This window comes from Haplochromis burtoni, unplaced genomic scaffold (genome assembly GCF_018398535.1).
Source record: "Haplochromis burtoni strain Fernald_Lab_line unplaced genomic scaffold, NCSU_Asbu1 Contig_165, whole genome shotgun sequence".
Classification (NCBI taxonomy): Eukaryota; Metazoa; Chordata; class Actinopteri; order Cichliformes; family Cichlidae; genus Haplochromis; species Haplochromis burtoni.
Genome location: NW_024582526.1, coordinates 256,794 through 269,997, shown reverse-complemented (window position 1 = coordinate 269,997; position 13,204 = coordinate 256,794). Strand labels below are relative to the sequence as shown.

The 13,204-nt window shown below is 39.1% G+C and overlaps 1 protein-coding gene across 1 annotated transcript in view; it reads right to left on the bottom strand.

Moving 5' to 3' along the window:
• Positions 1-13,204, bottom strand: part of kcnh3 (potassium voltage-gated channel, subfamily H (eag-related), member 3) — a 192,494-nt gene that overhangs the window by 52,467 nt on the left and 126,823 nt on the right. Inside the window, exon 2 of the mRNA XM_005933361.3 lies at positions 2,049-2,282. Within this exon, the coding sequence (XP_005933423.1) occupies positions 2,049-2,282 (234 nt within the window). The remainder of the gene's footprint in view (positions 1-2,048; positions 2,283-13,204) is intronic.

Sequence of the window (13,204 nt, the reverse complement as noted above, 5' to 3'; positions counted from 1 at the left end):
TTACATTTTTTATTTTTCTCCGATATCCGATCCAGTAATTTAGGTCAGTATCGGACCGATACCGATACGTAATATCGGATCGGTCCATCTCTACCTGCAACCCTTTGGCTCTATTTTTAGGAAACATGGGATTTCTTTCCACTGTTATGCTAATGACTCCCAGATTTATTTCCCTCTTAAAAAGATAAATGGCTTCTCAGTAGACCCTCTGCTCAGATGTTCAGTTCAGTTCATTTTTATTTCAAACATTTCAAACATGTGCCTTCACAATCATTACAAACTATTATTCCATTATTTGTTTGAAAAGGAGTAGGCAGAAGTATTTACTTATTTGTCCCTACCCCCTCAAGTTTTACCTCTCATTCATTTAATTGTTTTTTGTCTTAAATTAAACAAACAACATATGCAACAAAAATAAAGCAAAACAAAACAAAACATACATCAATCAAAAACAAGAAATTAGCAAGTCCCACCACAGTATAGTTTCTTTCATATGATAAATACAGAATGTGTATATTTGCAGATTCACAAGTTATGGAAAAACAAACAAACCAAAACCAAAAAAAACAAAAAAGAACTAAAACAGCATTTCCAGCAACATTACCGTCCTGGGTTAACCCCGTTTTCTTCATTCTTATACTTATTTAAAATTAGGTTTTTATATTTTACTTTAAACTGTTTTATGTTTTTACTGTCTTTTATTTCTTCTGTTAGACTGTTCCATAATTTAACTCCTGCAATTGAGATAGACATCGTTTTTAAAGTTGTTCTAGCACTTTGTATTTTTAAATTCCATTTCCCTCTTAAGTTATACCCACTTTCTCTTTCTATGAACAATTTACAGATTTCTTTTGGAAGCAATTTATTTCTTACTTTATACATTATTTGCGCTATTTTAAGCTTCACCAAGTCTTGGAATTTAATAGCTTGCATTTTGACAAAGAGTGCATTTGTATGGTCCCTGTACCTCACATTATTTATTAATCTAATGGCCCTTTTCTGTATTATAGTTATTGTTTGTGTGTTACTTTTGTATGTGTTTCCCCAGACCTCTACACAGTAGCTCATATATGGCAGTAGTAAAGCACAGTATAAAATGTGCAGTGCTTTCTGATCCAACATATGCTTTGCTTTCCCCAGGACGGCAATGCCCCGTGCCAATTTCCCCCAAACATAAGTAATGTGTGGCTTCCAACAGAGCTTGTGGTCGATGATCACCCCAAGAAATTTTATTTGTCTTGATGAAATAAAGGCCTGGATGGCTTTGAACTTTTTAAAGCCAACTCGGTTCGCTGGCACAGAAAGCTGAAGTGGGGGTGGGTTTCAAAGCAGCTTGCAGTGAAAGCACACATTCTAGGAAGATTAAAACTTAAACAGCATGCACATGTGAGATTTACAATTTAGAAGGGTATCGCCAGCGTCCCGGCAGCTGACCTGACTGGAGTCTGTTGACCTGGTTTTAGAATGGAAAGAAAATATAATTCTGAATATTTTATTTACCACAGCTCCAACCTTTTTCTTAAATATCTTCTTTTAAGATACTTGGCGACCGTGGCTCAGGGGGTTGGGAATCGCATCTGTAACCAGAAGATCGTTGGTTCGATCCCTGGGCTCTCTGTCCTGGTCGTTGTGTCCCTGGGCAAGACACTTTACCCTACTTGCCTACTGGTATTGGCCAGAGGGGCCGATGGTGTGATATGGCAGCCTCGCTTCTGTCAGTCTGCCCCAGGGCAGCTGTGGCTACAACCATAGCTTGCCTCCACCAGTGTGTGAATGTGAGAGTGAATGAATAGTGGCATTGGAAAGCGCTTTGGGTGCCTTGAAAAGCGCTATATAAATCCAATCCATTATTATTAAAAACAGCCAATTTGTTTTTTATCATCAGCTCCCTCAGCAGCTGTAAGTTTGTAGTCACCTTTACACCTTTACTTTATGGTTGAATCACAGGTGAGTAAATATTCATTTTCCTCCGTAAGTAGTATTAAATCCACAAACGTATACACACACAAACACAAACACACACACACAGATTTTTCATGTGGGGTCACCTTCCTTCTTGTAGAAGACCAGCTCAGTCTTGAACTCCCTCCGTTCATCCAGGGCTCCTTGGATCTGGGCCGTTGACCGGTCGCTCGTTTCTGGGCCGTACAGGAAGTGACACGCGCAACTCTTCTGCATGAGTTCGGCACGGGCGTAACCAGTGAGCTCACAGAAACCATCAGAGCAGTAAACGATGGGGTAGAGTGACTGCACCTGGGCGTTTCCCAGAACAAAGTTGCTGTCTGCAAAGAGAGAGAAGAGAAAGCAGAGAGCAATCACTATGACTGTGTCATGAAGACAATTGGCAGAGCTAGTGTTCATGCATACAGCTCCCGAAAGGATGTTTTTATATCCATTAAGCCTAAAATCGATGTAGTAGACCGCTAGTGTTTGTGATAAAAAATACATAAACTCAGCCACCAGAAAACAACAAAAGCTTGTCAGACTAGCTGTGACTCCGACTGTAGCATTGGAGCAAAAAAACTATGACTGTGTAATCAGTGTTGGGCTCCTGAAGGGTTGGGCTGGTAAACAACAGGCTAATTTATACTGCCAATCATCACATTAGTTAACCTGGTGTAAAAGTAGGCCACATGTTCCACTTTCTTACAGCTATAAGATCCACAGCCTCTGGATGGCAGGAGGAGGGCGACCCGTCTCATTCAATTCTGTTGCCTTTGAGAAGCGTCTAACACCATACTCTTTTGAGAGTGAGGATGGCAACGAAAGTAACTAAAAGTAGGATGGAGCTACTGAGAGGTAAGGTAGAATACCAAGAATAAATTAATGTGAATGAATGAATAAGTGAATGCAGTTTACTAGAAACCACACACAGCACAGGTGATCAAGGAGTTCAACAAGAAATCTAGTCGTTCTGACATTTCTGATGTTTACATCCTAGATTCAAAGGGAAAAAAAAACATTTATGGAGAAAATAAGATCGTGTTGTATATTAAAATGCACTAAAAATAATTTGACTTGTAGAATCAGTTTTTAAGAGTTGGAGCATCGACGGTTTCTGTGGTTGTGTGTTATACGGAAGTGTAAAACTATTCATTAAGTGAAATAAAATAAAAACTTACCTTCTAAAAAAAATTGAATCTCTATTGTATACTTGTTTAAGCTAAATACAGCACCCATATATACACATTTATCATATTTTACTTTAAGTCTTTGTGGACTTAAAGTAAAATATGATAAATGTGTGTTAATGGGATGGGCTCCACCCCGACATGCCACACCAAATTCCTGCTCACAACCCTGAGTTGGATAAGCAGTTAAGAAAATGGATGGAACTATTTTATTTTTATTTTTAAATTAATTTTATTTATTTGTAAATTAATGTAAAATCACTTTAAATGTAATAAAACATAATTTTTCTTGTTTTTTAAATGTGTTTGTCTGTACACATGCATATTTAGATTTTTAAAATACATTCACAAATGTATCATAATTTCACAAATATTTGTCCGTTATTTGAAAGATTGAACTGTTAAATTCAAATGTAATACTATGGAAGAATATATAAAATGATTCTTGTAAACTTTTGTTACATCAAATAATTATTATTATTATTGTTATTTAGGGTGATCGTGGCTCAAGAGTTGGCAGTTCGCCTTGTAATCAGATGGTTGCCGGTTCGAGCCCCGGTTTGGACACTCTCGGTCGTTGTGTCCTTGGGCAAGACTCTTCACCTACCACCTACTGGTGATGGCCAGAGGGGAATTATAAAGTGGAATTGTAAAGCGCTTTGAGGGTCTCAAAAAGCGCTATATGAATGCCATCCATTATTATTTCAACCAACTGTTAACTGTATATTTCTGTACATTATTATTATTACAGTATTATTATTCATATTGCCACATTCATTGACCTTGTTTATAGGTAATTTCATTGTTTAATCACATTAAAATGTTCCTAATTTAATGTTTAAAAGCACTTGAAAAAGGCAAAATCCCTTTTTTTTCTGTATTTTTATGGTATTATTTTGGTGCCCCAGCTGCCGGAATATTACTGTTTTTTTAGGATTTTTTTTTTTTTACGGTGTAAGATAGACCCAAAAATGATACATACAGACAAAAACCCAACAATCACATGACCCCCTATGAGCAAGCACTTTGGCGACAGTGGGAAGGAAAAACTCCCTTTTAACAAGAAGAAACCTCTGGCAGAACCAGGCTCAGGGAGGGGCGGGGCCATCTGCTGTGACTGGTTGGGGTGAGAAAAGGAACTATAACTCCTTGTTACAATTACTCCTAAGTTTACCCCTTTTACAGATCTAAAGCTTTAGATTTTTTTAAAAATATTTGCACTACTTTTGTTCTAATGCATCTCTTTAATTAAAAACAAGATCTGAATAAGTGTCATACTGTCGCTGTGCTGTGGAGATCAACTACAACATAAAATTTAATGAACTGAATGTGCATGTTCAAATACGTTCATTACTGCATAATTTCTACTTCTGGTGATTGAAGGATTTTGGATTTTAACTGACAATTTTATTTTAGCTTGGTCTTACTCTTCAGGTTTTCGTATTTCTTCCACATCCAGAAATGCATACACTATTATATATTGTACATATATTTATTAGTTTCAGGTTGGCCATTCTTGTATTTTGCTCGTTTGTGTTGTTGTGTTTGCACATCTCTGTTGCTTGTGGGGCTCGCACACAAGAATTTCACTCGCATGTGCTGTGCCAGTGTGCCTGCACATGTGATGTGACAATAAAAGTGATTTGATTTGATTTGATTTGATTTGACAGCTACACTTATAAAGACAGATTTAACTTTAAAGACTTTCAGCTTTGGTAGATAAAAGCACAGCAAACACCAAAATATATCCAGTACCTGCAGGATAAATCCAAAAACTACCCAATATCAAACATTAAAACACTCAAAAAGTAAGAACTCCTGCCATATTTGCAGGCATTCTGCAATCCTCAAAAGACTCCACTGGGCTTGTTTCTATCAGTTATTTCAAATGATGCACATGAAAGCAGCATCACTGTGAGAAAGGAGAAACAGAGCTGGAAGCAAGGCTGCTGTCCTCCAGAATGAGGAATCCTTGCAGATCAGAAACCAGATTTAATGGGGTGAAGTAAACAATGTCAAGAGTCGTCACAAAACCTCATCAGGTTTCATTAATCGAAGCCGTCAGTAGCATGCCTGCACATGCACTGCACAATCTGCTGTTCAAGATACAAGCACAACTACACTCTGGCTGTTGATTGGTGATCAGCTGCAGATAGACGTGTTTGTGTGCATGCATGTGTGAACGCCAAGTGGAAAATTTTGCTACTGCTTATTCGGTTAATGGTTCCTGTCATGTAGCTAAGCAAACACTGTAGAATGCACTATTTATTACTTTGTGCTCAGCTATTCTCATGGATCCATCAGTTCTGGTGGCCCGGGGGACCCTTCCCATATTAAATATTTTATGGTGTAATAATGAGATGTGTTTGTGTGTGCCTGTTTGGCTTTCAGCTCAATTGAGAGACAGATTAAAAGAAAATGCTGAGTCAAGGAACTGATCAAAGGGGCAGTTATCAGTCGTGACCTTTCAGAGAGGTCACGACTGATAACTGGACTAGTATATAGTGCTTTTCTACTCTGACTACCGGTCTCGCTCACTCAATCACACACACAGTTTTTTCTATATCTAAGCACTTTGTCCAACAGCCGTGCCCACGTTCACACACCAGTGGGTGCATCTAGGTTTCAATATCTTACCTAAGGAAACTTTGAGATGCAGACTGGAGGAGCTGGGGAATTAACCCTTTGACCTCCCGGTTCATAGACAACCCGCTACAGTTCCTAAACCACAGCTACCATTGAAGAATTTTATGTTATTTTTTAAAACTCAAATGGACCTTTGAAAAAGCAATCCTGTCATATCTGTACTAGTGAAATTCCCTCTACTTGGGGCTAAGCCAAAAGGCCATCTTCTGCCTCTAGCAAGTTCAAACCTTGAGTGCCAGACTTTTAACAAATTCACAAAGAGAAGCGAGCATCATTCCCATCTGTGTTACACTACACCTACTTCCTGTTAGGTAGAAAACTGGTTTGAAACTTTAATAATTTTTAAAAACGACAGTGTAGATTTACTCCCACCTCTTGAACTGACATCAAGATGAACTCCCCTAATTGTTTCCAGAGGTTAAAGTTGGCCAGGACAGGAATGGGGCACCTGTTCTGGCCAACATGTGTAATTAGAGTAATAATTACACATGTTTAATTAACAGCATTTAATAAATGATAATATAAAGCAAGCTCATTCTTTGTTTGCAGCCGTGCATTTCTTCTGCCACTAAGATTCTCACTCAATAGTTCAGGAATGATTGTCACAGTTTTCTCCTGCACACTTCACACATCTTTGTTTTTTCCATCACAAACCTGTGATTCATGCTGCAAAGATCAACAAATCGACATTAGCAAACTTCGGCATGCACACGGCAGCTAAATGGCGGTTAATTTAAAATGCAGCATTTCAAACAGCTCTACGAATGTGTCCAATCACATAAACTGTTCCTGCGCAGCACATTAGGGCTTCCATCTAGAGGTAGCTGTATTGTGTGGATTGAATGATAACAGCTCTTAACATGCATGAAAGAGAGAACAGGAGCAGAAGACGATTAGTGACTTTGAAAGGTAAGAACTGCTCAGCAAGTGACATTTGATAAATCTAAAAAAAGCATTTAAAGCAAGTGTCCTAATTAATTTGAGATTATTATAATCAGACACTGGGCCTGTACATAATGCGCTGCTGGAATTATCTATCATCTACACGTCGTAAGATTTCTTTAAAATAGAACATTTAAAAAAAATAATGTAACAGAGCGACTGTACTGGAGAGTAGATGCAGAGTAAGTCGGGTTTTTTGCAATATTGTTGCAAAGTTTGCAGTGACAGATGTTGTATTACTGCAGAACACACAGCTCTGCACTGTCGGTAGAGGTGACCAATCGAATTCAAATTTCATTTGTCACATACACAGTACAACATGTAGTGAAATGCTTGTGTCCGAGCTGCGGACAGGCTGCCGACGTAGCTGCGCCATTCCAGGGCTTAGTTTTAGCATGGGGGGTCTAGCCAGGACACTTACTGGATACCGAGTGGGAATGGAGCTTGCAACTCGTGCTCCAAAGGGGTGTAGTTTTACCACTTTATCTAGCTGCAAATCTGTCGATCCTCTTTAGTATGATTTGCCAAACTCCACATGCTTTGTGCTACTTTTATACAGCTTATTGGCTAGAAAGCAGTCGTGACAGATCATGTAACGCTGGGAAGAAAACGACAGCAAACGTGCCAAAAGTCATGGTCATCTTTGTGCTTGCATTGGTCTTTACAGTATGGGTTTCTGTTTTCAGGCTAAATTTACCTGTTAATCTTCCCTCAGTGACCTCTGTTTCCTTGCCTCTCTCTCTCTCCCCTAATAACAGTTGCATCCACTCAATATCCACGTGAATCTTCTGATAATGTTCTACTCAGTACTGTTTTATCGACTTCTTCCAGTCATCCCTTTTTTTTTTGCCTCAATACCAAATTCAGAGCCACCTTTAATGAATGTCTTGCTGTCTCTCTCTTGCCATCTCGCCACACTCTGTGCAATTTGGATTACAAATGAAAAGTGCTTCCTCCAACCTTGATTTGTTTTACTGTCCTGCCGTTGTGTGATCGGCTGTTCCACCGATATGTCATTTATATTTTCTACTTTCTCTACTTTTCATCACTAGATTAAATGCACACCTGCGATAGGCGGAGGTTCTGTCTGAACATGGCATGAAATACATTAAGCAGCAGGTGGGGGTGGAGGATGTGTGCTCTAGGAAATCTTTGGCATCAGGCACATATTGGGGGAATTTTTCATGATTTATATTTTTGGGGGAAAAAGAAACACTGCTGAAATACCAACTTTATAAATAAACAAAAGAGAAAAAAAGAAAAAGAAAAATAGATTTAAAATAAATAATAGATGTTGCCTGTTTGCAGAGAAAATGAAGCAGGCTGCAGAGAACTGCTGGAGCCTGATGAGACCCTGTACAGTAACCAGTGAGTGAACAACTCAAACTGGTTTTAAACATCACAAGATTTATGGTGTTTATGGCATTGTTTCCATTTCCCTTTTCACTTCATGCCTTCGTAGTGGCAGCAGTAAATCACTGTTTTATAGCTACAGTATATGAGGCAACAAATTCAACTATTTCAATAAGGCTTGCATATTTTTTTATATATATATTTTTTTATATCTGAACCACATGATGGCAGAGATGTGGAGTCAGAAAAATCAGCAGTGGCAAAAAGAAAACAGCAACAGAAAGTTTGCTAACAACCAAAACTTTTATCACTCATGACAGAATCACACATCCCCTGAGCATTTCCGTCACCTCTGGAAGTGAGTTAGAGGAAATTAACTTGAGAGCAGCTCATCAGACTGCCAGCACCAACTCATTTACTTATTTTTTTATTAATCAAATTTACTTTTAATCCACTGAGGAAAGTGCAGACAGATGTCTGAGAAAGTTGAGTGCTGCATTTCATTTCGTCTCCTTGGCAACTACAGGAGTCTGAACAAATGTCAGCACATCAAGATCACCTCTGCTCGATGACTCACTAACAGCACCTCATACGTCACAAAGAGCCAAACTAAGCAAAAATCCAGAGTCACTTCAGGCATGTGGGAAATGAACCGGTGAGATCTGAAATTCAGTCCATTAATGTAGCGATGATTGTTAAATGACTCAGGGGAACAGTACGGGTGTACCGAGGAAGGCACAGACAGCAAACAACACATGGTTTGGACACGTGAATGAACACGATGGTACATAGCAACCAGTTACAATCAATCTTCTCTACTACTCTAACAGTACTGAAGTCAGCAACTGAGGTTTCCTTGTTGTCGTGGTCGTAATGCAGAGCACTCTCAAAGTCCTTCAAAAGAATTATTAGATAAATCTGTATTTGTCCCTCCATGCTGTGGACGGAATTTATTACACCAAGGGCAAGATCTGCTAATGAACTGTGCCACTTCAATCACTACAGCATCAACAAAGTGACTGCAACCTTACAAAATGAACTTGCAACCTTGTTGCCTTCAAAACTGTTACTTTAAAGTCAGGGACCATACACACTAAGAATTCAATTTCAATTCAATTTTATTTATATAGCGCCAAATCACAACAGCAGTCGCCTCAAGGCGCTTTATATTGTGCAGTAGATCGTAGAATAACCCAACAATCATATGACCCCCTATGAGCAAGACTGTTCTACTTTGTGAAAGTGTCTGATAAGGGGATGAAGCCAACATATGTGCTAGTGTAGCGGTTATGTTCTTGCATAAGAAACTGCAGGTATGCTGGGATGACACCAATGTCCTTTAGTCTGACAAACCTACAACATGTCAGATGGCACAGAGGGTATTTTCAGCAGATATGCATAGAAGTGTACCTCTTTTGATGTACGTCGGGTGGTAAATTTAAAAACACTGCTATAGCATATTATATCCATAAACAGTGCTTATCTGCATTTCTCCAATTACACACTACTAATTTCAGCCATAAATATGCCATGCATGTGAATACTATCATTATTGTGTTTGTCCAATGTTCTGCACAATGTGTACACTCTAATATCTCTAATATAACTGAGGGTCAAACCAAAATCTGTAGGTGTCTCTAGTGAAATGCAGCCTTCGACCCAGAATCAGCCTTAGGCACCACCTAAACATAATAACTGACAGCCACGACTGGACCTTAATGTGGGCTTCTAAGTTTGCAATCTCTTCAACTTGTCAGCAAAATGATCCATTTCTTTCTCTGGGCGAACGCTGACAGGCTACCTGCACAAAATCATAAACGTCAAGCTGTTGAACCCTGTCCCTGGTGAGCAGCACCGAACCAGAACAGCCATCTGCCACGGACTGTTTTTCCCTGTTACTTTTCAAAGTTTATCAGAACATTTAAGTCAAATCAGTTAATGAAACTTTTACTTGGAGAAAACTGACAAGAGCGCAAAAAAATAACCAGATTCTCGACAGGCTTCATGCTATTGGAGCTGGTATGGACCAAACAGCATCATATAAGGAATAAGGAAGGACTGAACAATAAGATAAGAGCATATTTGTCATGGTCCCTGTGCCTCACCAGCTGATTCTGTATTAGGCAACATGTGTTTTGTTGTTTTTTTTGCGCTCTCTCTCTCTCTCACCTGCCGGAGCGGTGCTCATTATGGGCTCCCCGCCCCTGGCCCACACACCTGCTGCCTATCTGGGTGATCGCAAGGCCTATTTAAGACGGCGCCACGGTGTTACTCGTCGCTGGATTGTTGAGCTATCAGCATCTACCCCAGACCTTTCCCTGCCTGCTTGTTACCGTGTGGACGAGTGAGTGGATTTGTGTTACCCCGTTGTGGAGAAAGAAGAGAGAGCCTTTGGAGTGTGTCTGTTTCCCATCCTTCCCCTCACATGCACCGGAGCCCTGGAGCCCCCTCCCCTCCCCCCAGCACGTTGTAAATAGTTTCACCTGGTGTCGTTTGTATAAATAAACCGACTGTTAACTCTGCAAGGATCTCCGGTCTGCGCCTGAGTCCATTAACTAAAACCTGACAATATTGTAGTTATGAAAGTAAATATGTAGATGGTTCATCCAATCAAGTATTTTAAGTACCTGCCATCTTCTCTTAGAGTACAAAAACATTATATAAGTACCAGTCCATTGTACTTATACTACAATGTGTAATAAAGAAGCCTAAAAGACATTTTTGATACAAAAATATCTAAAATTACAAGATTACAGTGGGAATTTCTCACCTGATACCATGACAAAGCGTGTAAATAGACACGTCCGTCCACCACGTACACGTCACGCTTTGACTCTCCAAAACATGAAATGCACACGCACATGCAGAGGGAGATATTTTATTTTAAACCAAAATGAAAATAATCACGGGAAAGCATTTAAACAGACATTATTAACACATTTACATGTATACACATATCAGATGTCTAGCTTAATCAATTCTGACAATTAAGTTTTTTGTTCACTACCGACTCCGTGGCTTTAAATATATGATCTACCCCTGCTGGTAATGCAATTTCTGCATGAGTTTCCACTTCGCATTTTGGAGAGGCAAAGTGTTGAATGGACACGGTAGACCGGCATGTCTATTCCACGTTTTGGGTTTGAATTGTAACTAAAATAACAGCCTTGGATTCTCACAGTCAAAACCACGGTAAAGTCTGAATCTTGGACAGAATGTGTTCAGTGTAGAGGATATAGTGTATTTTATTTATATATTCTCTGTATGAGTATCTGATGGAATTAAAAATTCATCCTACAGCAATAGCTTCATGCCTTAGGGCGATATGGTACTGAGGGATTCAAAGCTTTGAGAAACTAGTTCTCCGGCACATCAAGACCATGACCCAGTCAGTCTGAACCCCCACCAGTGTGAACTTCCTGCAAACAGAGGAAGCCATCTCTACTGCCCACAGCTTAGCCATCACATATCCTTAACCTCCTAAGACCCGAACTCTTCCACGACATGCATTTTTAATTTGTCTTTGATATTTGGGCTGATTGGGGCCAGATGAATGTAAAAACAAAGAATTACCAGATTTTTTATTTTTACCTTATTGTTGTTTTTAAGAAAAATGAGAGCCACATCTGAGGATATTCGTTTAAAATTTTGATAGAACAGTAGCAGTATAATGTCCTTGTAAGTGGATATCAGGCCCTTGTAGAGCAAAATTGAGTATTTTGGTCTAAATATCCCAAAATGTGATGTCCACATATGTTCAATTCAATTCAATTTTATTTATATAGCGCCAAATCACAACAAAAGTCGCCTCAAGGCGCTTCATCCACATATGTGGATGCCAGGTCCTAGGAGGTTAAAACAATAAAACCTACATCAGGAAAATACACATTTATTCAGCATTTAGCACAACTGAACCTACTTGGCGAGCTCAGAACTCCTGGCTTGAGTATAATACTCTTACTTGATACTGGACTTTTTCATCAACAAACCATTGACAGCCAAACCTCACTTTGTACACCAAGTCCTTCAAAAGGACAGAACTCTGTGGCCGTTTGCTGATAACACCTCAGTAACTACAACAACACAATGATATTACCCACATCGCCGGGACAGGACTCAGTTATTTCACTATTTGCAGAAAGGTGCAGATAGGCAACCTTTGACTCAGACAGCAGAACTAAGCTGGAAACAGGCTGCGACACACTCCATTACTTAGCTTCCTGTGAATCAGCATTACACTGGATGTCTTGTGGATTTTACACAATGACAACACAAAAAGCAAAAAGAACCTCTGAATTTAGGCAAACATGTCAGCACTGGGAAACTCAGCGGACCTCCAGGTCATGCAACTTCTTTTTAAGTTTGAAGAATTTTGCACAGAATATTAAGACTGTTATCAGAGTTATATTTCTAAAATAGACAAACTGTAGAATTTTACAATAAAGTATGCGATTTCAACACAAAATAAAAAACTAAACTACTGAATTTTTTAAGTGAACTGTTCTGCAGGAAGTCCTAGTCATCTGTAAGCTATGTATATGACTAACCCTCATGAAAGGATTTTTTTCACTTATATATTGTTCTTATTATGTCTTGATTTCTTCTTCTTGACTATGTCTGATCAGCCCGAGGTTAAAAAGTTCCCTACTATGTGTTATGACTGCTAATTCTACAGTAATCCCCTCTTTATACAAAATGTGTACTTCTAATTTGTCCTTGTTCATTGTTATTCATTATATGCACTCTAATATTATCAGCAGTGCTCGAACAACTGTTAAAGGAAAGGAAAGTTGAGGCCATATGATAATCATGTCTGCTATACCCACAATGCAACTTGCACAGCGGGCTACATTGTTCTAGTAGAAGCTAAGTAGGATGTTAGCCTCAAGCAAAGACAACGAGCAGGCCCACCATGTCTCTTAAGCACCCTCCTTAACCCCAGCATTTTTAACCTCCAACCCCTTCAACAGACTCAAGATACTGTGAGATATAGACTCAATCAACTTACTGTAGACTCAATTAGAGCAGGGCGATATGGCCAAAAATATTTATCACGATATATATTTGAAAATTTGCGATAACGATATAACTGACGATATAATTGATGCGAGACAAAATACAACTCCACAACA